The 27,075-nt window shown below is 34.4% G+C and overlaps 1 protein-coding gene across 1 annotated transcript in view; it reads right to left on the bottom strand.

Moving 5' to 3' along the window:
• LOC110025826 (small RNA 2'-O-methyltransferase) overlaps positions 1 to 24,141 on the bottom strand; it is a 42,529-nt gene extending 18,388 nt beyond the window's left edge. Inside the window, 5 exon segments of the mRNA XM_020726491.1 lie at positions 6,184 to 6,438; positions 6,526 to 6,974; positions 7,457 to 7,546; positions 22,727 to 23,087; positions 23,689 to 24,141. Coding sequence (XP_020582150.1) covers positions 6,184 to 6,438; positions 6,526 to 6,974; positions 7,457 to 7,546; positions 22,727 to 23,002 — 1,070 coding nt within the window. The 5' untranslated portion in view covers positions 23,003 to 23,087; positions 23,689 to 24,141.
• Positions 24,142 to 27,075: the final 2,934 nt, after the last annotated feature.

The raw sequence follows: 27,075 nt of genomic DNA on the forward strand, positions 1-27,075 counted from the left end.
ATATTGTCGGATGCAAATGTGTGTTTACAGTCAATTATAGTTCTAATGAATCTCTAGAACGATACAAGGCTTGGTTGATTGACAATAGAATCACTCAAACCTATGACATTGATTGCTTAGAGACATTCACCTCAGTCACAAAACTAAGCTCCAAAATTGTTCTTCTGTCACTTACAACTAATCTTGACTGGCCCCTACAACAGTTGAATATAATAAATATAATTTTTAACGAGTATTTAGAAGAAAAATTGTATATAAATTCACCTCCAGGGTTTAGTGAGAAGTTCGGCGCAAATATGTGTAAACTAAAAAAATTCTTATATAGGTTGAAGAAGTTACTTCGAGCATGGTTTGAGAAATTTACATTATTTATTAAATTTTAGGAGTACACTCAATAGTAAGAAGATCATATATTGTTCTTTAGACATTCAAATGATAAGAAAACAACCATATTAATTGTGTATGTGAACGATATAATTCACACTGGGGATGACGTATATGAAATGAGCCGATTAAAGACTTCCCTCCATCTGTTTTTAAAACATATGATTTAGTATCTTTGAGATATTTCTTTGGCATTGAGGTTTCTAAATCTAAGAAAATGCTAGCTATTTCCTGACAGAAGTAAGTTCTTGATCTTCTAATGAAAACTTGAATGAGTGATTGTAGGCTTGCGGACACTCTAATTGACCTCAATCAAAAACTAGGAGATTAGAAGAAAGGTGATCTGGTGAATACAACTGGATATTGAAAGTTTCTAGGAAAATTGATATACTTATCACATACACCACTAGATATCGCCTTCAAAGTAAATTTGGTAAGTCAATTTATGCATTCGTCCTATGAAAAATACCTTGAAGCAGTTAACAAGATTCTCATATACTGATGCAGATTAGGTGGGCTCAATTGTTGGTAGGAGATAGACCTCCGGATACTATAATTACGTCTGGGAAAATCTAGTCACATAACAAAGTAAGAAACATAATGTGTTGGCAAGGAGTAGTGCCCATGCTGAATATTGAGCTATGGCTAATGGTGTATGTGTGATATTAGGGCTGATAAACAAGCCAATGAAGTTATACCGTGACAATAAAATTGTGATAAGCATTGCAGAAAATCCAATGCAATATGATCGCACAAAACATGTGAAGATTAATAGACACTTCATAAAAGAGAGGACTAATTATGGAGCTATTTGCATGTCTTTCACTCTGACAAAGTAACAAATAGTAGATATCTTCACCAAAGAGTTTTCCAGACCTACTTTTGAGCTCCTTATAAGTTGAGAATGACAAATATCAATACTCCAATTTGATCAGCGGTGGTTGGGGGAGGGGGATGTCATACTTTTAGGAATTTTACTTTTGAAATCTTCTATTTCTATTATTTTCCATTTTTAATATTTTCTACTTTTAGAATTAGTTATAGTTAGTAATTTATATTTTTTTTTCTAGAGTGAGGATTTTGTGGCTTTTCTAATATGGTGACCTTCCTTGTTATTTATCTTGTAACCAAGTGTAGAAAATCTAAAGGAAATAATTATTTTATCCCTCCCAAAAACTACAGTTATCATACAGCTGCTTACTCTCTTCCTACTCTCTCTTTTGTATCTCTACTTCTTTCTACTCTCCTTTCTAATCACTTGAATTTATTAAATGATTGATCACAATTTTGACTTTTATGTCTTTTTTATTATTCATGTTGCATGCTCAATAATGTATCATTTATGTTTTAATAATTAATGATTATTGGTTTAGTTTGATTAATCAAAACTCACTCATTAATATTTTTTAATATCAGGTTCTATCGATATGTTTGGTGGACTATCGCTGTAAGAGCATATTATTTAATATCAGGCTATTCCTTATATTTTTAATTCATGTATTAGTTTTTTATATTTATTTTGGATTTGAGTAGTTGTTTTTCATTGTCATTTACGGTTTTTCCAAAGTTAATTTTATATGCTTCTTTTAGTTGTATCAATAGTTAACCCTTATTTATGAAATATAATAGAATTTATCTTTTTTTAAATACTTTTATTATTCATATTGCTTGTATATATACTTTTTTAGTACATAATATGTTTATAATGTTTATCACGCCTCATATTGTTTTGCAATCCATGTGCAGTGGTAATAAAAATCATTGAGTTTGATCAAGAAAGTTTTAAATGGTCTGCAAAATTACAATGCAATTGAAATTCATTCTCTGGTTCAATTTTAATTTATTTGAAATTTACTGGATTTTGGCTAATTTAAAATATATTATTTTGTGTAAAGTGTTGCACGCCGTCGCGGAACACTCGTGCCACAAACACCGCCAGCCGTAGTCATTCATCAGTTGTCTTCATTGCCACACACCGCCAATTGTTAGTCGTTGTCTTAGCCCACTATCGGCAACCCGTAACGTCCGCCGCCAAGATTAACCTCTATATTTTATATTGAATTCGTTTTTTTCTCAAACCAAATAAGAAAGTGTAAAATAATACATTTATTTTATAGTGAACCAAACAAATTTAAAATATTCCAAATAATATATATTATTTTTAAACTGCATTACTTTCTCACATAAATGAATAAATATTGGTGTTCTATCAAAACTTACACAAATCACAGAGGTTATCGGTTTTGCCTCAATTTACTAGATAAGTAGATGACCAACGCTAACAAGAATTTTCTTCACCTAAAGGCTTATAAAAGCTAGCTAATGAAGTCCATCTCCAAAACCACAAAGATCGTGGGCTTGATGATAAGGTTTATTGCTGGCATGGTTTTTTAAATATCTTCAATGGAACAGCATTTACACTTATGTTTGTCTGCTTCTGCATCATAACTAACACTCAACATGTAGTAGCATTGTAACATAAATCCGACCTAAGAATTTCCACATTCAATTTTATGGATTCCTCAAGAGCTTCATGATATTGGCATGGAGGGCATTTCTAACTGGCTGAATGATAGAAATTTTCAAAAATATTATTTTCAGATAAGAAGGACACCACCAAAAATAAATTTCTCCTTGCTTCTGTTGGAGGATGACATCAACTTCCAATCCCTAAAGGTTTTGAATTGACTAGAACCAGTAATTTGCTTAACTTGTGTGACTTCTTGCTTCTTAGATCGTCAAACTTTGAGCTTTTAGAAAGAGGTGGTGTGTGGATCGCCATAATTAGCCAAGAGATTAACTTAGCTAAGTTTTTCTTGGTGTGTGTGTGTGTGTGGTTAGGGGGGGGATGCGGTGTGTGTTTGACTTCTAGAACATGGATGGTCATGTCTCTATGTTTGGAAGGTATTGTGATAAGATTTGTTCTTAGGCCTTATAATCTCCAATGAATTGGTTCAAAATTAAATGGAAATTGTTGCACACCAACAACTTTCTCACTTATGTTGAGTGCAAAGCAAAGCCCTATCAACAAGACTTCAGATATTGCTTGGTTGTTGGTCATTTTGAAGCTGAGTTTGAACAAATGAGATGGGTTGATAAGGACGATCACTTCAACGATTCTCAACCAAATACCCTTACAGCATGCATCGTCTAGCAATTTTTTTCTAAATCAAACTTCCATAAGGGTGATGGAGTTAACAAAGTTTTTTGATAGCAGAGTAGATAATGAAAGTTATTTAGTGAATCGCCCTGAGTTTTCAAGCCAAAAGAGAACTTGCTTTAGAGATTGATGACAACTTGGATATGATGTGCCTAGAAGTTGGGGCCTGATGTGCCTCAACTAAATAACAAGGAATAAAACTAAGATGGTTAGCAAAGATAACTATATGAAGTTAAAGCTTTGCTCATGCAAGAAACCAGTTATTGCTTGCTTCTTGAGCAAGGATTGAGCTACCACAAATTTCCAGACTTGGGGTATAGTAAGAGTGACACTCATGACTTTCGGTTTATCAAGCTGACGGAGAGCTCAAATATTTCTTAAGCTCCTAAAATGAGTTGTGATACTAGTCTGTCCACTCAGCTAGCCCTCCCGACTTAACTTTCATCATATTTTTCAAGCTCCTGGAACAAATTATGGCACTCCACCATCAACTTTGCTCCATTAACTTTCATCATATTTTTTAAGATTAAACGAACATACAACTTACATGAAAAAAGATTGCCTCAGCACACGGCAAGTATGAAGAGCCATAAGTAACAATAAAATAGAGAAGTAGCCCCCAAAGAAAATCACCCAAAATTTATTTGATTCAGCTTAAATAAGCTAGCATCCACAATCATTCAAAGATCAAATGATTTACTAAACTGTAAAAAGGGAAAACATTAAGCTTCATACAAAGTTAAAATATAGATAAATATATTGTTTTATCAAGCTGAGAGACAATACAGTCATTTGATACAGAGAAAAGGGCTGGAAGTGGAGGAGAACAAGTTATTACATCAACTACTCTCTTCCCGTCTCCATTGCAACTTGCAAGAGTTCAAATGAAAATTATTCTTTACTATGACCAAGAACTTCTCTTCTTAGAATTATAGATAGTTATATTTCTTCTTGAAGAAGTCGAAAAACTACGCTTGCATCAAAATATTCTTTCCTTCCTTTCTTGGATGATACCCCTCTCCCCTCTCTTTCCTCTATGTTTTATTTCTTTTATTTTTTTATGCATGAAATCATTGATTTCTTCTTATTTTTATAGTTTCATCAAAAGATGATAACATGAAATGTGTAAAGGATTAAGTGTGAACGCAACATCATTATTTAACCATCATCTTGAGAAGTCATGTATGAATGACTAATTAGTTGGTTGCCAAATATACTGATAAATTAAGTAGGAATGAATCTTGACTTTGCCAAATCAATACAAAAAATTTTCCAAAATAATTAAGGAATTTATACTCCAAATTTAACATAATTTTCCCTTGAGTAGGATATTAACCAATTCAAGCTTGCTCTCTAGTCGAGTGATCATTAAATTTCCTTCACTTTTCGCATAAACATTGCTTCCAATTTGGCTTTCGACTTACCAAAATTAAGCTCAATGACATTTAATAAAATGAGAAAATTCAGAAACTTCCATGATTGAGCATCAAATGTGCCCTTATTCAGGTTAAATCCTTGTAAAACTACCTTAAAATAGAGAGTTTCATGAAACTAGGAGATGCACTCTTAAGAAACCTACTCTTAACGAAAGCTCTTTGAAATTCCTACTTTTCTATTCCCACATTACTTCCATGTTTCAAATCCTAAACTATACAAAATGCTAAAATAGACTTGAAATTTCTTTTATTTTATTTAAACCAGAATCTACTTATTCAACAACTTGAAAGCTCTTTCATAACCATAATATCAACTCAATTAAAGAATTTGAAAGTGCTCTCATTAGTAATATAATTTTCCTGCATGTTCATTTTGTCCATGACTTCATTTTATCTCCCTAGTTCTCTTCGTTTACAGTTGAAAAGGTCCTTGAGAATTTACTCTTCTCAAAACTATATAATTCAAAGGACATAAAAGCGCAAAATATTTACCTTCGTACCCTCTTTTTTGGGATTTAATAGTGTAATATTAATTTTTAAAATAATTCAAGATCTAAGAAAAAGCTCAATGCACTCATATAATACTTTTTTTTCAATCTCATGTACTGAAGAGATACTCAATTAGATATAAATAATATGTTCATCAAATTTCATAAACCTTTTCATGCAAGAATGGATCCTTAAGAACCTGCTAAACTTCACCGTGTGCTTGCCAGTTTTATATAAAACTTGTAGATCTCTCCTTGAGAGCATCACAACTAAAAAAATTTAAGAGCCGTCTGGGATAACTTTTAATAATTGTTTTTTAATTTTAACTTCAAAATTATTTTATTTATATTTTAACTGAAAAAAAATATGTTTGATATGTTATAGCATGTTTAGTTATTTTTTAAAATACGCAAAAATAACTTTTTGATGCTTTGAATATTTTTAAAAACAAACTAATCTGTTTTTAAAAACAAAATAAAAAAACATGCCAAAAGGGCAAGTATAACTTGTTTTTAAAATAAATAAAAAAATCTCAAACAAGCCCTTACTTTTTTCATAACTATAATAATGATTTCCAAGGTTAGCACAAGGGCAAATATAACTGAAGAAACGAACTCTCCGGCATATAAAAAAGAAACGAAGAGGGTTTTTTATTTTCATGAACAATTTATTAAGGATTGGCACAACAATATTTTTTTTAAAAGGAGGGCGTACCTGTAATAGGTATTCAATGTAACGTCTTCATAAAAAAGATCAGAGGACTTCCATATATATCCAACGTTAGCCATAATTGCATTTCCATAAATCTGTTGCCCTGATAAGTAGGAAGCTCGTTCATTTATGATATTGCCCAAATTAACATTTCCTTCGATCATTGGGAATACTTCCATCGAAGAATCTGAAGTAAAAGAGAGGGCATCTGGAGCAGAGAAATATAATCTCATTTCTGAAGAAGCCTTTCCAAAAGTGCTATAACCAAAAAAATATCATATACACGAATCAACAAATAACAACAAAAAAGTAGAATAAAACAAAATAGAATTATTTATATCCTACCGTGACGCTACGATACGAGATGGATCGCTGACATGAAGTTTTTGTGCAATTTCATCCATGTAATATGGGCAATTCGAAAAATTTAGAGCCAAGGTTTCAACATCTCTATCAAGCAAGGAAGGAATAAGAAGGGCTTCTACATAAGTGTTTTGTGCTGATACTGAAATAAGATTCTTATCTGGCCCAAGAAAATGGGCAGGATAAGACCCTTGCTTCCATATCCAAAGTTCACCACAAGTGATAGATGTAGACATTTTGCAAGCCCTCAAGATCAATGACAAAACCAAGAGAGGATCTGATTCAGCCTTTGGATTGATAATTTTGCACAGATTATTAACTTTTGTGTCACATGCAGCAATCGCAGAGATTGGTATCATACCAAAATGCTCACCGACTCTTCTAAGAGCAACTTTGATGTGACCAACCAGGGGATGAGAAGAAGAAAGGAACTTCATCCAAAGTAAAACCAACAGAACATGTCAGAAGTTTCACAGCAATTAAACAAAACGAAACAAAATGTGTAATATTTGTGTTAGACAATTAGCTTTATCATCATATACTAATATGTAAAGCACACAATTTAGATAAAATGTTTCATCAAATATAAACCAATTGTTATAATTAAGAATATTATTTAATCATAACTTGACAGATATCCTAGAGTATGATAGTTAACATAGCAGTAAGTCCCACCAAATTAGAAAAAACAACGTAGTAATTTGATAGAATTGTAATGCTTACAAAATTCTATCATCCATGAGAATGGCCCAACTTAAAGGAAAGAAAATTATATCTGTTGTAAAATTAATATTTTCCAAAGAAGGAAAATTAACGACAGGAAGTTAACAGGATCCTTTTCTTATATATAACACTACAAAACTTTTAGAATATTTACTAGTAGCCACCATTTGTAGCATGTTACAATACTAACCTCATCTTTAAAGAAACCAGTTAATCGTACAACTAATTCATCCATTGCTTCCCGAGGAGTAGCATTGTCTACCTTTGATTGAATACCTAACTGTTTCAAGACAAGAAAATTTAAATAAGGGAGGGGTGACATAAAATATTGATGCTGAAAGCAAGTAAAAGAGAACACGCTTCCAAATAAAATGGAAAAAAACAAGAAGTATAGAAATTCTCAATAAATCACTCAGCAGAAATATTGCTAGATTGGACCTTACGTGAATCAGACATAAGCGTTTGCCACCATCACTTCAAAGTAAAAGCAATTAAAGGGAACAAGTATAACGGAATTAGCAAGCGGTAAGGATTAGACACTGCTAATAGGACAAAATAGTTATTTGTAGTATATACAAAACAAGTCGAGTAAACAGCGACTAGAGGAATTATGATTATTTTAGGGGAGTTAATTAGGTTGTTCAAGCCAATTTAAGCTCGTTTATCTAGGCCCTCTAAAACCCATTTTGGGCTTGTGCTAGCCCAAATTAATGATAATCTTTGCGGGTTCAGAGTTCTGGCCATACATAGAAATTGGAATTTTCCACTATCACTTCATCATGCCATGAACTTCCTAGAATTTTCAAAGCAAAAACAATTAAAGGGAACAAGCATAAACAAAATTAATAGATGCTATAAACAATTCACTGCTAAAATAGAACAAAAAAGTCACAAACTGTGGATATGCATAACAAGTCTAGCAAACAGTAGCCATATATATATATATAAAGTATCGAAATAATTGAGATTTAATTGAGATTAAAATTTATTTAAAATTACATTTTAGCTTACGATCACTTAAAAAACTTGATTCAAGCCAGAGCACAAAATTAGTTATATTTATATAATTATTTCATAGTTTAAGAATATGTAATTTATTGGACAAGAAATTTTAAGATTTATAAGATGTTACGGCCTATCCATTAAAACTTTTTCAGGGTTGAGTTTAACGACCTAACTTCCATCATACCCAATAAATGATATAAAAAAATAGTAGGTCAATAGTCAAGACTAAAAAAGAAGATTCAATTTGTAGTATAGTTATGAACCTCTCATTACTAAATAATTCAAAATTAAATGGATCAAGAGGCTCATATCATAATGTTTCAAATTTTATTTTTGACACATTATTACTCATCAAAAAATTTTCAAAATTTGCAAAGATGCCATTTTCATCAATCATCATCAACCACAATCTTACTCCAACTATTTTTGGTTGGCCTAATGAATCATTTCTCGTCCATTTTTGTTTAAATACTAAATGCGGTTTTATTATCTAATTCTAAGTTTACTTCTTCTGTTTTTTGTTGTTTTGATAAGTTGTAATGGTAGGAATTAAGTTTGTCCTAACCTTTATTTATTATATAAGTAGAAGAGTTGTAATTGGATCATTAAGAAATAAGATAATACAATTTCTCCACCTTTCATCATGGTTTAAAGCGAGAAAAAAAACCCTAGCCCTTTTCAGCCTGCAGGGGTCATCCTCCGTGTCAGCCGTTATTTTTGGAAAAAGGCTGATTTTTGTAAATATGAGAATAGTTTTGTGTAAATATGATTTTTGAAAGTAATATTTTAATTTAAAAATAGATGAGATCAAACGATTCTCACATATTGAATAATTTGGATGGCTGAGTGCGATATCACAATTAATACATTATCCCGAAAGATAAGCATACCACTTGCAGTAGGCTCAACCACATAAACTAAAGATTTTGTGACATCTGTTTGGTCTGCAAAACCTTTTATGTATGACCGACAAATTTCCCTACCTAATATAATGATTAGATAAGGTTTATTTTACCTAAGTTCCAAGTTCCCTATAAAGAAAAACCCCTATAGTTAATTACATCTTAAATGATCGGGGTCACTTACCCCTCGATTAAGATCAGTAGTTTTGCCTTCAAGATTTCAAAGTTCAGGTTTCCAAGATTGGACAAGGGAAAATCGAATGGGAGTGACTCAAATAAGAACAATTATTTTAAGGAATCCAAAGGAATGAAGAGTAGAGGATATCACTGACCTAGGGGAAACTCTTGTGGCTTCCCAACTATCCTATTGTTTGGTTTTATGTCTTTGAAATAATATTATTCAATGTTTAATCCTGCAATTTCTTTCAGAATTTAGAACTTACATTCGCACGATATCTGATCGTGCAAATGACCTAGAAAGATATGGAGGATTTACACTGTACCGCGCGGTAACCTCAGAATCCTAAAAAATGTTAGGACTTATAATTACACAACATGGTTGTGCAAAAGTCTTAAAGATAAGTTGAGGATTTACATTGCGCTAAACAAACTACCTCGAAGTCCTATGACTTGTTATTTAAACTAAAGAAAATGTTTAGCTGACGTGAACTTGTTTTGATGTTGCAGATCCATCTCGAAGTTGCTCTTCTGCGTGTCCTCGTCGTGCTGCCTACGGTGTTCGCTCCAAGCTCCCCGTTGTAGCACCTTCGGATTTGATGCTAATTTAAAGAGTACATGCAATCGTTGAGTCAACGATCTGCTGTTGGGTACCTCTTATAAAATCAACTACTAACCTCCTACTCTAATATATAATGTGTAAAAAAACAGTAGCAGGTATAGCAAAGGAAAGCAATGACAGTACAATATATATAGGAGCAGTAAAGCATGTTGTATAGGAAAATAGTTGAATGTTCAATAGAAAAGAACAATACAGTGTGTTGTAAAGTAAAATGTTGTAATGTAAATCAAACCTATAAACCTGAGAGGTTTGCTGCTCCTTTAAATATGGTTGATGCAGAAGGTACAAGTATAGTGACATAATTTAAGAAATAAGCTAACATGCATTGTATCAACAAATGAAATATCACCTGGAAAACTCAAGAAAGAGTGGCAAATGACCCACGACGAACAAAACTCGAGAAAATCAACAAATGACTCACGACGGAAATCTCAAAGCAAAAAAAACAGCAAATGACAACTCAAAGAAAGTCACTGAAAACACGATAAGATCCCGGAAAGAGACCACGAGTGCTTTACCAAAAGTTTCAAGAAAATCACACGAAAAATCCGAAGAGAGAAAACTGCAAGCACTCAGGTCGAGGCTAGGCTCATATACTATATATTTATACTCGAGAGACATCAAAGGCTACTATCGGTCACCCGGATGTATAGAGTCTGTCACACAACTAGAAAGGTGTCCTACTAAACCAAACTTAGGAGAGTGTTCCTTCGCCTGGTACCGATAATCGACAAGTGGACAACCAAGTTACAATAGAGTTAAAATTTATATTTTAGCATGCACATGAATTTCAGGCATTCAAAAGGAAGTTGTATCAATTTTGTAGTAAATATATTTATAAATATTGTATATGTTCTTATCATGTCGATTCTAATCAGTTTTCAAAATTATGATTGTTCATGAGTCGATCACGCCGTCGGGCGACCGCCAACAACCTAAGAAGGTATCGATCCCCCGCTAGTCTTGTGTCGGTGAATGATACTATCATCCTACAGTTCACCAGGTCCTCGGATTGAGTCATGATGTCGTAGTATAGAATATCATTTCGTTCTACCACCGGTGTGTCTTTGTCATCACCGCCCTAAGCCCCAAAACAAAACCGACCTATTTACGACTGTGTTTGATGGTTCATATATAACAAAAGGCTATATATGTTCACTTATGTATCGAACATAAGCACCAAAAGCCTAAACCAAGAAGCAACGAAAGTAAACCAAAACGAAAGCAAACCAAAAAGCAAGAAATTAAAAAGAAAAAAAACTAACCCACCTCCAAAACAAATTTAGAAAAGAAAAGCCAAAGCGGCAAAAGGGTTAGCCTAAAACATCCGACTAACGTCTCGAATGAGTAAAAGAGGTGAAATACACTCCCCATGCTAGCCGTGAAACATCTCCAAAAGATACAACTTAGAAAATTCTCAGTCATTCCAAATATCAGAAAATTCTTCATCTTTTCTATATCTTTTCTTCCTCTTTTTTTTTTTTAATATTGCAATTGGTCTAGCCCGCAGAATTGGGCCCCGAAACATTTCCAAACATCTATCAGATCGTTCCTCGGAAGAGAGCATTTGAACTCTTTCAAACATAAGAATTGAAATATTCCACCTCACAAATATTGAAACATTCAATTCCAATTCAAACCAAAAGTTCCATAGAGACATGGACTCAACACAGCATAGAGGAACCCAAATAGATGCTCTCGAGTAGGAGCAGCAGAAGGAGCCACCAACCAACACTCTACACAAAGGAGCCACAGACATACGGCCAAGAACATCAAAGGGGAAGCCACCAACCCACATGCAACACAAAGGAGCCACAGGAGATGGCTCACGGTCAGGGACAGCAAAGGAGAAACCACCGGCCCACATTCAACACAAAGAAGCCACAGGAGATGGCCCACGGCTAGGGACAACAAAGGGGAAACCGCCAGCCCACATTCAACTCAAAAGAGCCACAGGAGAGGGCTCACGGCCAGGGACAGACAGGGATACTGCCAACTCCAATCCAGACAGGGATAACAACCATAAGGGACGAAACCAAGCCACTAAAACAGGCTCCTCAAAGAAATGATAATAAACTCCAACATGTATTTCGAACAAGAGAAATATCGAGAAATAAAACCAAGCATCTGAAGCCAAATACTTAAAAGCTAAACAGATTCCAACATGCATTTGAACAAGGGCAACAGTAGCGACAGCAGTAGTAAGGAGCAAAAACCAAGACTCAAACCAACTACAAAAAAATCTTAGAAACCAAATTTCAATTGCTCGTGCATTTCGAACATAGAACGCAACAAAGAAACAACAAAACAAGGCCCCAAAGCAAAACTTTCAAAGTTCCAAAATTAAATAAAATCACCTTCATATGTTTCTAACAGAGGGGGCAGCCACATGAAACTGAAAAATGCAATTAAGCCCCAAAGCCGACATCTCAAAGCGTTGAAACCAGTCCCAGCATATATATGAACATGGGTAACAATAATAGAAAGCTCAAAAATCAAGTCCCAAATCAACATTTCATTCAACATGTGATTCGAATAAGAGAATAGCAGGAAATAGGGCAACCAAAATAATTCCCCAACATAAAGATTTATTCCAACATGCATTTCAAACAAGGGCAGCAATAATAGAGAACCAACATCAAGCCCCAAATCAATATTTCATCTAGTATGTACTTCAAATAGGTAAATAGCAGCATAAAGCAAAATTGAAACCTCAAAATATGCCTTCAAGAAATCAGAAAAATTAAGTTTTCACCCAACATACAATTCGAGCAACGAAGACAGCCACAGGGAGTCAAAACTAAGCCCCAGTTCAAGAATAAATCTGAGCTTTTTTTTCTTAAATAATTTGTTGTGCAAGCCTCCCTAGCTTCCTTCACATTTTCCAGAAAAATATATCATATATATATATACTCATTCTTAACATTAAACTAAATTAGTTCTTAAAGTAACCTAAATTTCGCAATTCCAGGTGTATTAGAAAAATGCATTCAGGAGCAATTCCAAGTGATGCAGACTAGAAGGATCATTCTTTTCGCCAAGCAAGAAATCATCATGGCAAAATTGCCAAAATACATCTTTATAAATTATGAGCACATTAAACCCAAGGCATGAAAGTAGAATAAAACAGATAATTCCTTCAAATGCTTGCATAAGAATGAGGAAAAGGGTTACCTTTTGATGCAGATTCAAAACAAACTCAAGAACAAGCCTAAGAAAATAAAATCAGCAACACCTCCCTTAAGAACCTTGATGCAAAAGCACAAGCCTCCTAAAAGAATCGAGAATACAGCAGCGAATGCACACGACCAAAGATGCCACAATTCTTTCTCTTCTCCTCTCAAAATTTCAACAACCCACAAACATGCCCTAGGAAGAGCTTTTATAAGCAGGGAAAAGAGAAAGAGCCGCACCTACCACGATGTCGTGGATGAATGAAGGAACGTGAAAGGAAAAGACACATTTAGAGAGGAGGAAATGTAGCCTTGAGAAGAAGAAAGGTCGGCCAGCTGAAGTCTCACGATTGGAGAGCCGCTCGGTTGAGCAGCCATGCGAGGAAGAAGAGGAGTCGGTAGAAGAGGAGAAAGCCGCGTGGATTGATCGCGGGATCTAGGGCACGAGAGAGGGAGCGAGCCGAGCTTTCAATAGAGTCGTGACCGAGATGGAATGAGGGTTGCGTGCGTGGTTAGGGATTAAGTAGAGTTTTATTCGTATTATTATTATTATTATTATTTTATAATGTTTCATATTTAAAAAAATTCAATTTGTACATTTTTACTTGTGCGTCAAAACATAGCAAAATGAATGTTTTTTAGGTAATTTTGACGTTTCGGACGCACTGGCGCGGTCCGTTTCGTCATCTGAAATTATTTTGACAAATTCATTGATTCGCGTGTGATTTACTCGTTTGCAGAATTATAGCAAAATGTGTGTCATTTCCAGCTAAAAATGATATTTCGGACACGCCGGAGTAGTCTGTTTCTTCATCTAGAGTCGTTTGGACAACCTCGTCGATGATCGGGTCAAAAGTGCGTTAAATTAGATTTATCTTCAAATTTCGGGTTCTTGATCAGTCATTTCAAAAATAGACTTATGTGTTGATTAATTGTGAAGTCTTTACGGGTGTAAGTGACGCAAACTATAATATTTGTGTGTGCGAATGTACTAAAGTCATTATAGCATTATAGGTGTCCTAAGGCTCTACGGGATCTCTCTTTGGGCCTCCACATGATGGTCCTTAACCACTCGACCAAATGATGATGGTCCGTGAACACAACCACTCAATCAAATGGTGATGGTTTGAGACCACCCAGGCGAGGCACCACAAGAGAATCAGGAAATGGTTCAAATTTCTAAAATGGGTGAGTCCTAGTTCTAGTCCTCTAAGATAGTCGATAGGAAAGTTTTATAGATAGATCCTAGGCTCTATGAAGAGGAAAGAAAGAACTCACAAAAATGAGGTCAACACTCCGCTTCTACCACTTCTCCACAAGAACTCTCCCAAGTTCCTTGGCCGCATAAGCAACAACCGGCCTTCTTCCTCCAAACAACAGTTGATCTTGTTACGTAGCAGCAGCAACCCCAAACGTGTAAGACTTATAACTAAGTACCGAATGAAGATGTCTAGCTCTACTCTAGAGGTTCATTCTGAATTAGAGACCAGATATTCTACCCAAATGACCTTGAAATCTCTCACTTTATTACAAACCATAAACTCAATGGCTACAACCTCCTTCAATGGTCTCAATCCATTTTTATGTTCATTTGTGATACAGAAAAAGAGGAACATTCGACGAGAGAGGGCATAGTTCTTGAGCTCGTTAATCCTAACCATCATTCATGGCAGATACAGGGTCGCATGGTCATGTCTTGGTTGAGCAATTCTATCACCACCAAATTTGGATAAAATTTCTTGTTTTATAAGACAACGCAAAAGATTTAAAAAATTGCACATGAAACTTACTTCATTACCGAAAACATTGCAAAATTATTTGAAATTGAGACAAAAATGCATGAGCTCGAATAAGAAGAGTTAAGTGTACCTCGATACTTCAGCACACTCACAAAATATTGGTTACAGTTGGACATGTATGATACTAATGAATGAAATTGTCCTCAAGGTGCTACATTGTATGAAACAATAGTGCAAAAATAGTTGATGATCAAGTTCTTTTTGGGTCTGAATAAAAACTTTGATGAGGTCAGAAGAAGAACCATGAAGATGAAGCCTCCCCCTGCTAGTAGGGAAGCCTTTGTTGAAGTCAAAAGAGAATAAAGTAGGAAGAGGCTCATGAATGCAGGAAATGTGGATTCAGCTACCACTGAATGCTCAGCCTTGTACACACAAAACTCCTCCCATGAGTCAAAGCCAAAAAATAATCATCCCTTGTGTGAACATTACAAGAAATTTGATCACACAAAGAATAAGTGTCGGAAACTACATGGAAAACCTACATAATGAAAACCTGGACAAGGGAGGAAAGGCCACGATAGTAAGACCCATGTTGCTACCTTATTTGAAGGGTTCTCTGACACTAACCCCTCACATAGAAATAGCTGGAGGAGTTGAAGAAACTTTTTTTCAGCATAACTAAGCGACTTGCTTGCATGATGATATATAAAGGTATCATGTCCTATCTCGCTAACAATGGAAGATTTCGACGTTAGATAGTAGATTCAGGTGCTTCTGATCACATGATTGGAAATATTCATGCTCTCTCTAAGTACCAATAATTCACCGACTCTAAATTTGTAAAACTTTCCTATGGATCTCACTCCAAAATTATTGAAATGAGAAGTGAAAGTCCCCAAAGATATACAGGAATCTTTTATTCTATATGTTCTACAATTAGATTGTAACTTACTTTCGATTAACAAATTTACTCATGACTTGAACTATGTTGCTAAATTTCATTCTAATTCTTAAGAAAGGTGATGGATTTGGGGAAAGTGATTGACAGTGATGAATTGCAGCAAGTTCTATGTCTATTCAAGGAATATTATTATCTTAACACATAAATACCTTCCCCGTTGTCATCTTCTCATGTTTCTGAGTTTATTGTATTTGGGTTTGTTGAAAGTTAAATTTTATTATAACATTGTCGTCTGGGTGATCCTAAATTTTATTATGATGTAAAGTTGTACTATCATCTCTTTATTAATAAAATGCGAGAATTTTATCAGTATGAAACCTATGAATTGGTTAAACATACTCATCATATCTATCATTTGTCCCAGTACAAACAATCACATTCATTCACTAATATTCATAGCGACATTTAAAACCATCAAAACTGAAAATAATCATCAGAGAAAGATGGTTTTTTTTTAATTGATGACCACATTAGAACCAATTGAATATTCCTCATAAAGAGAAAATTCAAAAGTACGCAAACCTTTCAGTCCTTCTATAATATGATTTACACTCGATTTCAATGCAAATTTCATATTCTCAAAATTGTTAATACAAAGGAATAGTTCAACTCTATCCTTGGTATCAACCATGTAAGTTCCTGTGTTGAAACTCTGCAACAAAATTGAATAGCCAAGAGAAAGAATAGACATTTCCTCGAGATATCTAGGTCTATAATGCATTCTCACAATGTCCCAAAAGTTTAATGGGATGAAATTGTGCTCACAGTCACCTACTTCGTTAATAAAATGTCAAGCATAATCCTAAGATTCAAAGCCTTTCTTGTTCACATCAACAAAGAAACCGCACAAAACTTGAACCAAAATCCATCAATGTATCTTTCTATAATATGCTTCTAACAAAAAAGAGGTATAAGTGTTATTCCCCCATTACAAAAAAATAATGTAACTTCATGAATATTACCTTCTTTGAAAACCAACCCTACTACCCTAAATATGACATTCAGAGCAAGAGTTTAGATGAATATCATACTTGGGACTCTACTCTGAATGCCCACACTAATCTAGAGTCATCGCAACACGTTCTCCTTCCCTCTAACCATCACGTATCCCAAGTTCCACCAGTTACATTTCAAAAAAAAAAAAAAAGGTTCCACCAATTGAAAATATCTAACCTAAATTTGACAATAATGAACTTCATATGTATAATAGGAGAAAGAAACCAATTGTGCGAGATAAAAACAATATGCAACCGTAGAATTATTCACATCCAAATCCGAATTCACACATCTCTGCGGTTCCAAAGGAGGTAGAATCCAATGGAGATGAAGGGAAAATTTGCAAAAATTATCCTATTCAAAATTAAGTTGCCTATGGGAAGTTATCATCAACTTATAAAGCCTTTGTATCTAATCTTAATAGTGTGCAGGAGCACAAATCAATTCATGAAGCACTTTAAAGTTCATAATGAAAAAAATACAGTTAAAGAAGAGATCTAAGCATTTGATCTAAATGACACATGGAACCAGATAAAAAACGTATTAGGTGCAAATAAGAGTTCAATGCCAAGCACAAGCACATGGGAATATTGAGAGGCTCAAAGCTAGATTGTTGGTCAAAGGTTTCACTCTGTCTTATGTTCAATGTCAACTATCAAGAGATCTTTGCTCCAGTGGTCACGGTGAGCATTGTTTGTTTGACAGTGAACAAATAGTGAAAACTAAATCGACTTGATGTGTTTTTAAATAGAGACCTCGAAAAAGAAGTGTATATGGAGAACCCACCAAGGCTGAAATATGACTTAAATAAGCATCAGGTTTGTAAACTAAAAAAGTCAGTTTATGACATCAAACAATCTCCAAGAGCTTGGTTTGACAAGTTTGCCAAGTAAATGAAATATAATTGATACATCCAATGCCAAGCAAACACACATTGTTCATAAAGCATTTGCAAAGAGTTTAAGAAAGATACACTCATTGACCATGTAGATGATATGATCCTGACAGGATTAAAAAGAGATTTGGAACATTAATGAAATTATTACTAATAAAATTAAAATTGTGAATCTATGAGCGATGAGGTATTTTATGGGCGTGGATGTGGCCAGGTCCAAAATGGGAATTTTGATATCCCAAAGAAAGTACATCCTATACTGATTAAAAGAAGCAGAAATGTTGAGGTAAAAATCTACTAAGACTCATATGGATTTCAAATAAAAATAAAATTTATGGGAGAAAAAATACCAGTGGAAAAAAACATATCATTGATTGGTGTGTAAACTTATCTGCTTATCAAACACTAGATCTAATATCGCTTACTCCGTCGGCATAGTGAACCAACACATGAATAATTCAAATGAAATACATTTGGAAATGGTTTACAGAATATCAAGATTTCTTAAGAAGACCCCTGACAGAATATTATTGTTTAAGAAATCTGACAACATGGAGGTAAGGGTTTACACTGATGCTAGCTGGGCAAGAGAACTCACGAACAGAAGATCCATCTCTGAGTATTGTTCCTATATCTGAGGAAATCTTTTCATATGAAGGAGCAAGCAGCAAGCAGTAGTCTCTAGAATTAGTGCAGAATCTAAGTATCGGGTTCTTGCTTTGATAATCCGTGAATGAAAGAGGATCCAAAGGTTAATAAATATGTTGGAATACTTCACGGTCAATCACACAAAAGATATCATGTGACAGCTAAGCTACCATTAGTACTGCAAAGAATCCTCTACATCGTGACAGGACTAAGCAAGTTGAGATTGATAAATATTTTATCTATGAGAAGGTCAATGTACAGTTATTCACATGATCTACATTCCAACTCATCAAGTTGTTGATGTTTTCACTAAATTTCTACCTCCTTATAGTTTTCACTAATTTAAAGACCAATCCGAGTCCCTGCAACTTCTATGACCCAGTTTGAGGGTAAATGTGTAATTCTGAATTTTCTATTTTAGATTTAATGTCGTTTGTTTTTTTTTTCTTATTATGTTGTATTTCTTTCCTTTTGCTTATTTATTTCCTTTCAAAATTTGCAAAGATACCATTTTCATCAATCATCATCAACCATAGCCTTACTCCAACTATTTTGGGTTGGCATAATGAATCATTCCTTATCCATTTTTGTGTAAATACTACATCTATTGTTATCCCCGTTTTATGTAAGTTTTATGATCAATGGTTGTCTGAGCATCAACTTCAATATTCATAATCAAGGTAGATCCTAGAACTTGAGACTCTCTATTTTATGCAAGTCCTTTCTTCTTCTAGCAAAAGCGGACAGAATTCAAGAGTTGTACCCTTGACTCGTGGCTAGCATAGTTTTACATTGGCGCCTAGCCTAAGGGCAAATTTGTCTTTTGTATGCGTAAGGCCAATTTAGTCTTTTATTATTATTATTATTATTATTATTATGTCTAAATAGCCTTGTTATTTCTAGGATTAGGCTTATGCATGAGATTGAGTTGTGAATTTTAAGTCTAGGGTTTGGGAGAAATTTCTTATCTCGCAAATTATAAGAATTGGAAGTGATTGTCTGCCTCTCAAATTGTAGGTGTTTATCATTGTATTCTTATTGAGTTGTCTTATTTATTGAAAAAATATTGTGTTTCCCTTAATTTTTCTAGAAAAAAGTGTCGATTTTAACTTTGAATCGTATCACAAAGATGCACAAATTGATCCTATAACAATTCGTGGCCGGCAATTGCCCAACTTTAATCAAAAGATCAATGAAAGGAACCGGAAATTTATATTCATTAACAAAGTTTGACATATTGAATGTTCTAAAATCAGGGACATAGAAACATTTCCAAACTAGAGATGGTTAAGATGGTTTACATATATATATATATGTGTGTGTGTGTGTGTGTGAGTGTGTGTGTGTGTGTTTGTGTGATTATATGTAGGAGTCATGTTCATGTCTTCTTACTCTCAAACTCTCAAAGCATTTTAAGTAAATAAAATAATATACAGAAGCTACGAAAAGCAAAGCATAGTAAGGACCGTTCCATTTACCCATCCCTAGCACATTTCTCAATCGCTAGAAATATCAAATTTAAATAGAAGAGTAAAATGGGGGTGCATTCCAAAACTCCTAAATATAAAAGTTAATGTATCTTTAGAAGAAATTCCAGTCCCAGTCAAATCATATGTGGGTTTCAGTACTGCCTCAGAAAAAAAATGCAATGTCAGACTTAAGAATTTGGGAGATTTTTATACCTTTTTTAAGAAAAAAAAGTGTTTCTATTTTTTTTCCAACAGTGATCACTAACACGACCACCCATGAGAATGATTATTTTATGAGACACAAAAACCCCAGAAGGAACAATCTGGGCAGCTAGGGTTGTTAATCAGGCCTGATAATTGAAAGAAAATCCATTTCAGGTTCCATGTATCAAGTTAGGTTGTTTCATTAATCGGTCTGAACATTTAACAAAACCATCAACAAAGTAACCACACGAACAAAAAAAGATGTATTCACTAGTACTTGCTTATGCACGTGCTTAGGTAATATTAAACATAAACTATAACATGGACAGACTGTCAAACACGCATTCGCAAGCACAAGTGTAAAAATATGTGCACGCAAACAAATAATCATGACTATTTTTCTGAAAAACTTTTGAAAAGTCAAATTATACTCGTCTGCAATGAAAGATTCAAATTCAAAGCATAACATCATGATGACAATATATGACCTCCCACGTATAAGCTTATTAATTTACAATTAAGAGAAGATGAACTTGGTCATTAAGTGAATATTTTCTACTGCAATTACTAACTGCAGTACCTCAAAACCCAATTAAAAAAAAAAGTTTCAAAATATATTCCCCATCCATGTCAACACTAAGCAGGGTTCTTTGACCCTTTGTTGGGTCAATCGAGCTTCTACAATTTGTTAGCAATATGTTGATAAAACTATAAATTGTCCCCAAAGATGATGTTATAAAAGACATTTTCGTGACTCGCCTGAGGCTTGTCTCTGGGAAAAAACAAAATAAAATTGCCATAACATTACCTCAGGCAAAATAAAAGGCAAGTTAAAACCACAATCACCAAATTTAATTATGATGGAAAAAACAATGAACGATCAAGTTCCATTACATTTCAAATCAAAAAATATTCTCATTTTAAACAAAAACAATTAAACTACTACAGTCTGTATGCTAAATAGCTTAGGGATAATATAATTTTAAGAGCTTTCTATTCCAAACTTGTTATCGCCCAAGATTTTGTTTCAATCACTGGATATCCAACAATCCATCGCTTCGGTTCTTTTCTTGGACTCAAACTTTCATCTTAAAAACTATTCTAAAATTTGAGCCCTTACACACACGTTTGATCAACTTGTTTACAAAGGTGCACAACTGTTTCTCTAAATCTAAATGTTACTTTCACATCATCTTATATCGAGTTATCATCACAAAATTAAAAAATTAACTCAATTTCAGCATTTAATAACATTAACACTCATCCTTCAAATAAAGGAAAAGGGCTCACTTCACCACTTATCATTGCAATATAATAGGTTTTATTGAATGTACCTTAATAATTGGGACTGCCTAGCAGTGTGTGAAGCTCCATGGCCTCACCTCAACTCACACTAAGCCTAGGTGAGTGCTTCGCCTTCAGCAAAAGTGCCTTTTATACAATATTTGAAATTAATGAGAAACAATATTAGCTCGTACTTTATATTGTTCAATGTGAAGTATTTAAACATCCTCAACAACCTTATAATGACCAAAATCATAAAATTACACTCAAATTTTTAAGTGTCTTGATATATCAGTGACAATAAATATAAGTGTCAACATAAATATTTTAATATTCAGTGATGACTTATTTTTTAATGAGCAAGTTCAGATTTATTTGACTTTGATGATTTAAGACTTTCAGCATATTTTGTGCTTGGCTTTATTATGTAAAGTTGCTTCTCAATTTTTTTCTTTAAAATTTTAAGAACGTATCACCAAATTCCTCTGTATATACATATCTAATACCTATACTTCGCTTTTTTACATTTATGCCACCCAAATATTTCATATCACATACAAAATGCCGCCATTTAATTCATACACCCCGTCCTTCCCCTTCACTACCCATTTTCCAGCTCCTCCCAAACTTTTTATAATTCAGCTATTAGCAATAAACAATAATCTCCTCTAATGAACTAGAATTTGTAAGGGGAGGAACCTTCTATGAATGAAAGCAAACCAATGGATCTCGGCAACGAATGCTGGCATCATCCTCTGGGACATTTACTCTGACAATCTTCCCCTTTTACTTTATTTAGCCTTTCTTCTTATTAGGATATTTTGGTTGATAACCACATATGATTTCACAAGAAAATAAGTAAACTAAAGTAAGGAGAAAAAAATTCAGATGAGATGACAGCAATAAAGCAATAAAGCCTCATATAGCGGACAACTAGCAGATGTTTGGTAATGACGAAAATAATTTTTAATCCGAGTTTTAATAAAGACCGAACGATCTAGTTGACAATAGAACAAAACTCCTTGAAAATTGCTGAAATTAGAACTTTGGATTAATTTAAAAATGTTCAGACCAAAACTGATCTAGAACTGTCAAAATGAACAAACTTCATGGTAATCTTCTGATCTCCAGTAAATAATTACCCTTTTCTACAGAATTCAAATTAATAAACTTTGATTAATCAGGACTGTCGTCCCCCCACAATTGTGGTTGACGCACTTGAACCTCCTGGGAATGGATGCAGAATTCTTCTTCAGAAAATTGGTCAAAATTGAATATTATGCACCATTTATTTGTTTCTTGTTAAGCATAACATAAAGCGAAAAATGAAAAACCAAATTAGTGGTAACAAATCAGAAATGAAACCCGATAAAATAAATCCTGACCTTCTCTATAGCAATTTTTGCAGCCGCATGTTCAGCGTCCTTCTTTTTGGGTAATGGGTCTGAAATAACAGACAGCTCTGGAAGATCCAAATAGCATCTATATAAAGTCCGAATCTGCTGTGCCAAAGCCAAACCAGGGCAACTGTTCTCAACAGGCTGCGTCACCTCTTCAATCCTGTAGGACGCTTGCTTACCGAACTTCTGATGTATGAGAGCCTTCGGAGCAAGTGCTGGCCGCTTCATTGCAACTGGAGGCAGTTCTTCAGCTTGTGACATCCTTCCTACCTTCGCTTACTAATAGTTAAGCAGCAAGTGCATCAATCAAAAAATAAAGCAAGAATCCATTGTGCTTCTATTCAGCCTGCAAACAAACCTCATGTGAGATGAACCAAGTAAACCGCACTGAGAGGCATTACACTCACTGCCCGAAAAAAAATTGAAGGAATGGAGAAATCAAAAATTAACTGATGAGTACTTAAAATCAAATTTCCACTTCTTAGATTTTGTAAAGCTATTACAAAGATTATTATTAAATTAAAATATGATTAATATTAACTTAGTACGAAAGACCTCACAGAAACATTCTCGCCTCAGTTCTTCTTAAAACATGGGCCATAAAAATAACACAAAATTGACTTTGGATGATAATGCTGGCAAGTCGAATTTGCATTCTCTAAGACGAAATTGTTTTAAAACATTGAACTAGATCAAGTATCCTGCAATCCCAAAACAAGATAAAAAGCAATTCGGGAAACCTTAGCTTAAACATATTATCAATCAACCACTTCATCATAAATTATACCGATCAACTTAGTCCGAAACCAAGTAAAATGCATAAGATCGGCAAGAAACGCGAGACCGAACAAGACATTTCAAGATCTTGAATCCAGAATTTAGGCAATTTACCGACATGCCAGTTAATAACAAAAAATAATACTAATAAGAATAAGTGCAGAGCTCACCTCTCGATGCTGATTCAATCGTATCCCACAACAATTGAAGCTATTATTTGACCGACCAAAAACCAAGGAACCATGCCACTATTAATTCTAAACCATCAACGAAATCTCACGAACCCTCTAACGTTCGGGAGAAGAATCGGCACAGTGGCAGAAAAAACCGCGTGAAAACGGAACAAAACAAATTCGATGACCGCGACCGAAAGAGCATTACTCGGCTTGACATGGATTGATTGCTTGCCTTTCCTACTCGCATCTGAAACCGCCGGCGAGTGGCGGAGCGAGCGATAGTGACGGGGAAAGAGAGTGAAAGAGGGGGAGAGAGAGACGCAGATCATGCGGAGGGAAAGTTAAAGCGCGCAGATATAAAGGAAAGAATCTGCTCCTCTACCACTGGCTAGCGTGCGCCCAAACCACCCCTGCGGTCTGCAGACTGCAGGTCTGAGCTGGTGGAGGCAAAGTCCCTGAATAACTCATTATTAGGAGTTATTAAAAATTTATTGGAGTATTACCTCTAATAACAACTCAATAATCTTTCAATAATATATATCTCATTTGTTTTCCAATTTTGTTAGTTTATTTAGGTATTATCCCCAATAAAAATAACAAAATCTTCTAATATTCTTTAAATAATTTTTATACGCACACAATTCTATAAGTACTTAAATATTTTTTGACTTGTTGGTAAGTTAAATGTTTGTCATTCGAGGTTTCAATCCTGAGGTAAAAACAAGATCAAGCGCCACATTTTCTTACGAAGAGACCATTTAACGACAGTGCAAAATAAATAAATTATAATTAATATTATTTGATTGTAAATAAAAATATAAAAAGTAATTGCTTTATTTTAAGGATCTCTCATGGTTGTTTCTTTTTATTTTGCATTTCGTTTTTTTATGAGATAGTTGTATGATTTTTTGTAAAAAAACATATATATATCTCGTTGATTTTCATTGTCTATAAAATTATTTTCTCTTCTACATCTTTATGATTATTTTTTAAAAAATTTGCAACCACCCCAAATAAATTGTAAGTAAAATTAATTAAGTACTTACCAATGACATAGTTTCTCATCATGGGGTAAGAATTTAAATCAGGCATGTTATCCTTTGGGCTTAACTTTTTTGAAAAACGCACTAGCTCAAACATAGTAGTTGAGACTTGAGAGTTTATTTTCTCACGGTGAACTCACAATTTTGAATTGTGCATGTTGTATTTTAAGCTCAACTTTCTAGGGAAAAAAAAGATTAACTCAAATAATGTTTTACTATGGATGCAGAAAATGACTCTCGATGGTTGGTGGTGGCTGGCGGCTAGTTGTGGGCCAACTGGCAATGGCAATGGCTAGCGGTAAAAATAGGAGGTGGCGATAGTGAGCAATGATTAGTACAATGAGGTCAGTAATTAAATTGTGTGCTACATTGAAAATTGATTAATCTTTACATTCATCAAAATTTAAATAGTTATAATATATCAAACTTTTACTATTTCTTTTCTTCTATATTAAAGAGGACCTTGAAGATGGGATAGAGTGTCTATTCATCTTTTTTCATGTGGCTCCATCCCTTGCACCCTCCAGAATAAAGATAACCGCCACCGTATAATCGATATCTGATAATGACATGTCAGGGAAGGGTGGTGGCGTGAGTATCAAACAGCTCATAAATAAACATAAATGTATGACAACCATTTAACGATAATCGTTACTTCGATGATTTGTTGATCCCAATGGATTTGAACTTGGTGAACTCGACGAAGAGAGATGCGAGACTGATTCCACTTAATGGGGACACAATAGCTAACACTTCAGCACATCAGAGAAGAGACTTAATGGAAAGGTAAACTCGAAAGGTCAGTACGTAAGGCCAGTCCAACGAAATATTTTTTGTGGATCTGCTTAATGAGCATAGTGTGCTAGCCATGCCTTATGAAGGAAAGTTCCCCTCACATGCCTTGTGAAGACTCAACATATGTTGTTGATTAGGAGGGAGTTTGTTGACTAGGTAGTAGCTCATGACAACAAATTATACATGTACAGTTTCATTTAGAAGTTTAGTCTCACTATAAATTTATTAAAGTCGAAACTTAAATGATTGCAAACCTGAATTTATAATTATTTCATCCAAAATGTATTGAGAATTGTGCTTGATTAAAATTTAAAAAGATTAGAACATGTGTGAACTTACGTTCACATAGCACGTAGGAGTCAAACAAATGAAGATAATGAAGAGCTCTGAGAATTGCTTCAACTTTGGCACTAACATTGCTAAAATTCTTAAAAGTTTTTTAGAGTGCTTAGAGCATGTATGCATGAATGTCCAACCCTATACCATGTGTAGATATTTGTGTCTATATAACCCATAATAATGAGCTAATTAATAATGAGATATTTATTGCTTAAGCGCTCTCAGTGCTCCGTTCTAGCTTCTTTTGTCTTTTCTACCTGGCTCCGAAACATTTTTTTTTTTTTTTGCTAATCTACTCTTTGGTCGGTGCTATAACGAGGTATTTGCCTGTGTTGATTTGGTGGTCTATATTCACTGGTGACCCGACTTCTTGTCAAATAGTCAGTCGTGATATCATCCAACTTGAGTTTTAGTCTTCACCCATCCCATTGGCTAGGCTGGGTCATCAGTTGCTCACTCATAGTGAAGTTTTTTGCTTGCTCACCTCGAAAATGAGTCTTTTCTCTTTCATTTGCTCGCCCCGAAAAGTCTTTTTTCATGTCCTCTCTTCGGAGGGAAGCCTTTTGTTATTAACATCTTGTTCGCTTACTTGGAGTTGAGTTTCCCGGGCGTTAGTTAAATCAGGGATAACGTTAGAGAAATTTGTGTCATAGCACAAAATAAGTTGTGAACACTCCTTTTACTTACTGGATGAGGTGTCAGCCGCTCAGAATTGACCGAGTGGTGCATAGGTACAGTCTGTCGACTCATTTTAATCGTTGGGATCCAGACATCCATTTTGCGGCACTCGCTACCTAGCCAAAACCTCTAAAAAGATGACGGAAATGACATTTCCATTTCCATATATGATGTATCATGAACTTCTTAACTACTCCCAGTTATGAGTGCCTCTGAGATGTATTTTCCTTGTTGATGTCGATCCCCTCCTTATTGGTAGCATGTTTCACGCTCGTCGAACCTCTTAGGATGTTGAATCCAATATGATCGGAGCAGTAGGGCCTAGAGAAAGAAAAATAAAGAGACGGGGAAAGAAAAATAAAAAAAAAAATCACACATTAATTTGCCCCATAGTGGTGAACTACGATATCCTTGGGCTCTTTGGCCCATTATATATATATAATATAGAGATTACAAAAGAATAAGTAAGAGATCTTCATACAGAATATGGGCATATAGAAGAGTCAAAAGAACCAGCATATATATA

This window comes from Phalaenopsis equestris, unplaced genomic scaffold, assembly GCF_001263595.1.
Source record: "Phalaenopsis equestris unplaced genomic scaffold, ASM126359v1 Scaffold000333, whole genome shotgun sequence".
In the NCBI taxonomy this organism is placed as follows: Eukaryota; Viridiplantae; Streptophyta; class Magnoliopsida; order Asparagales; family Orchidaceae; genus Phalaenopsis; species Phalaenopsis equestris.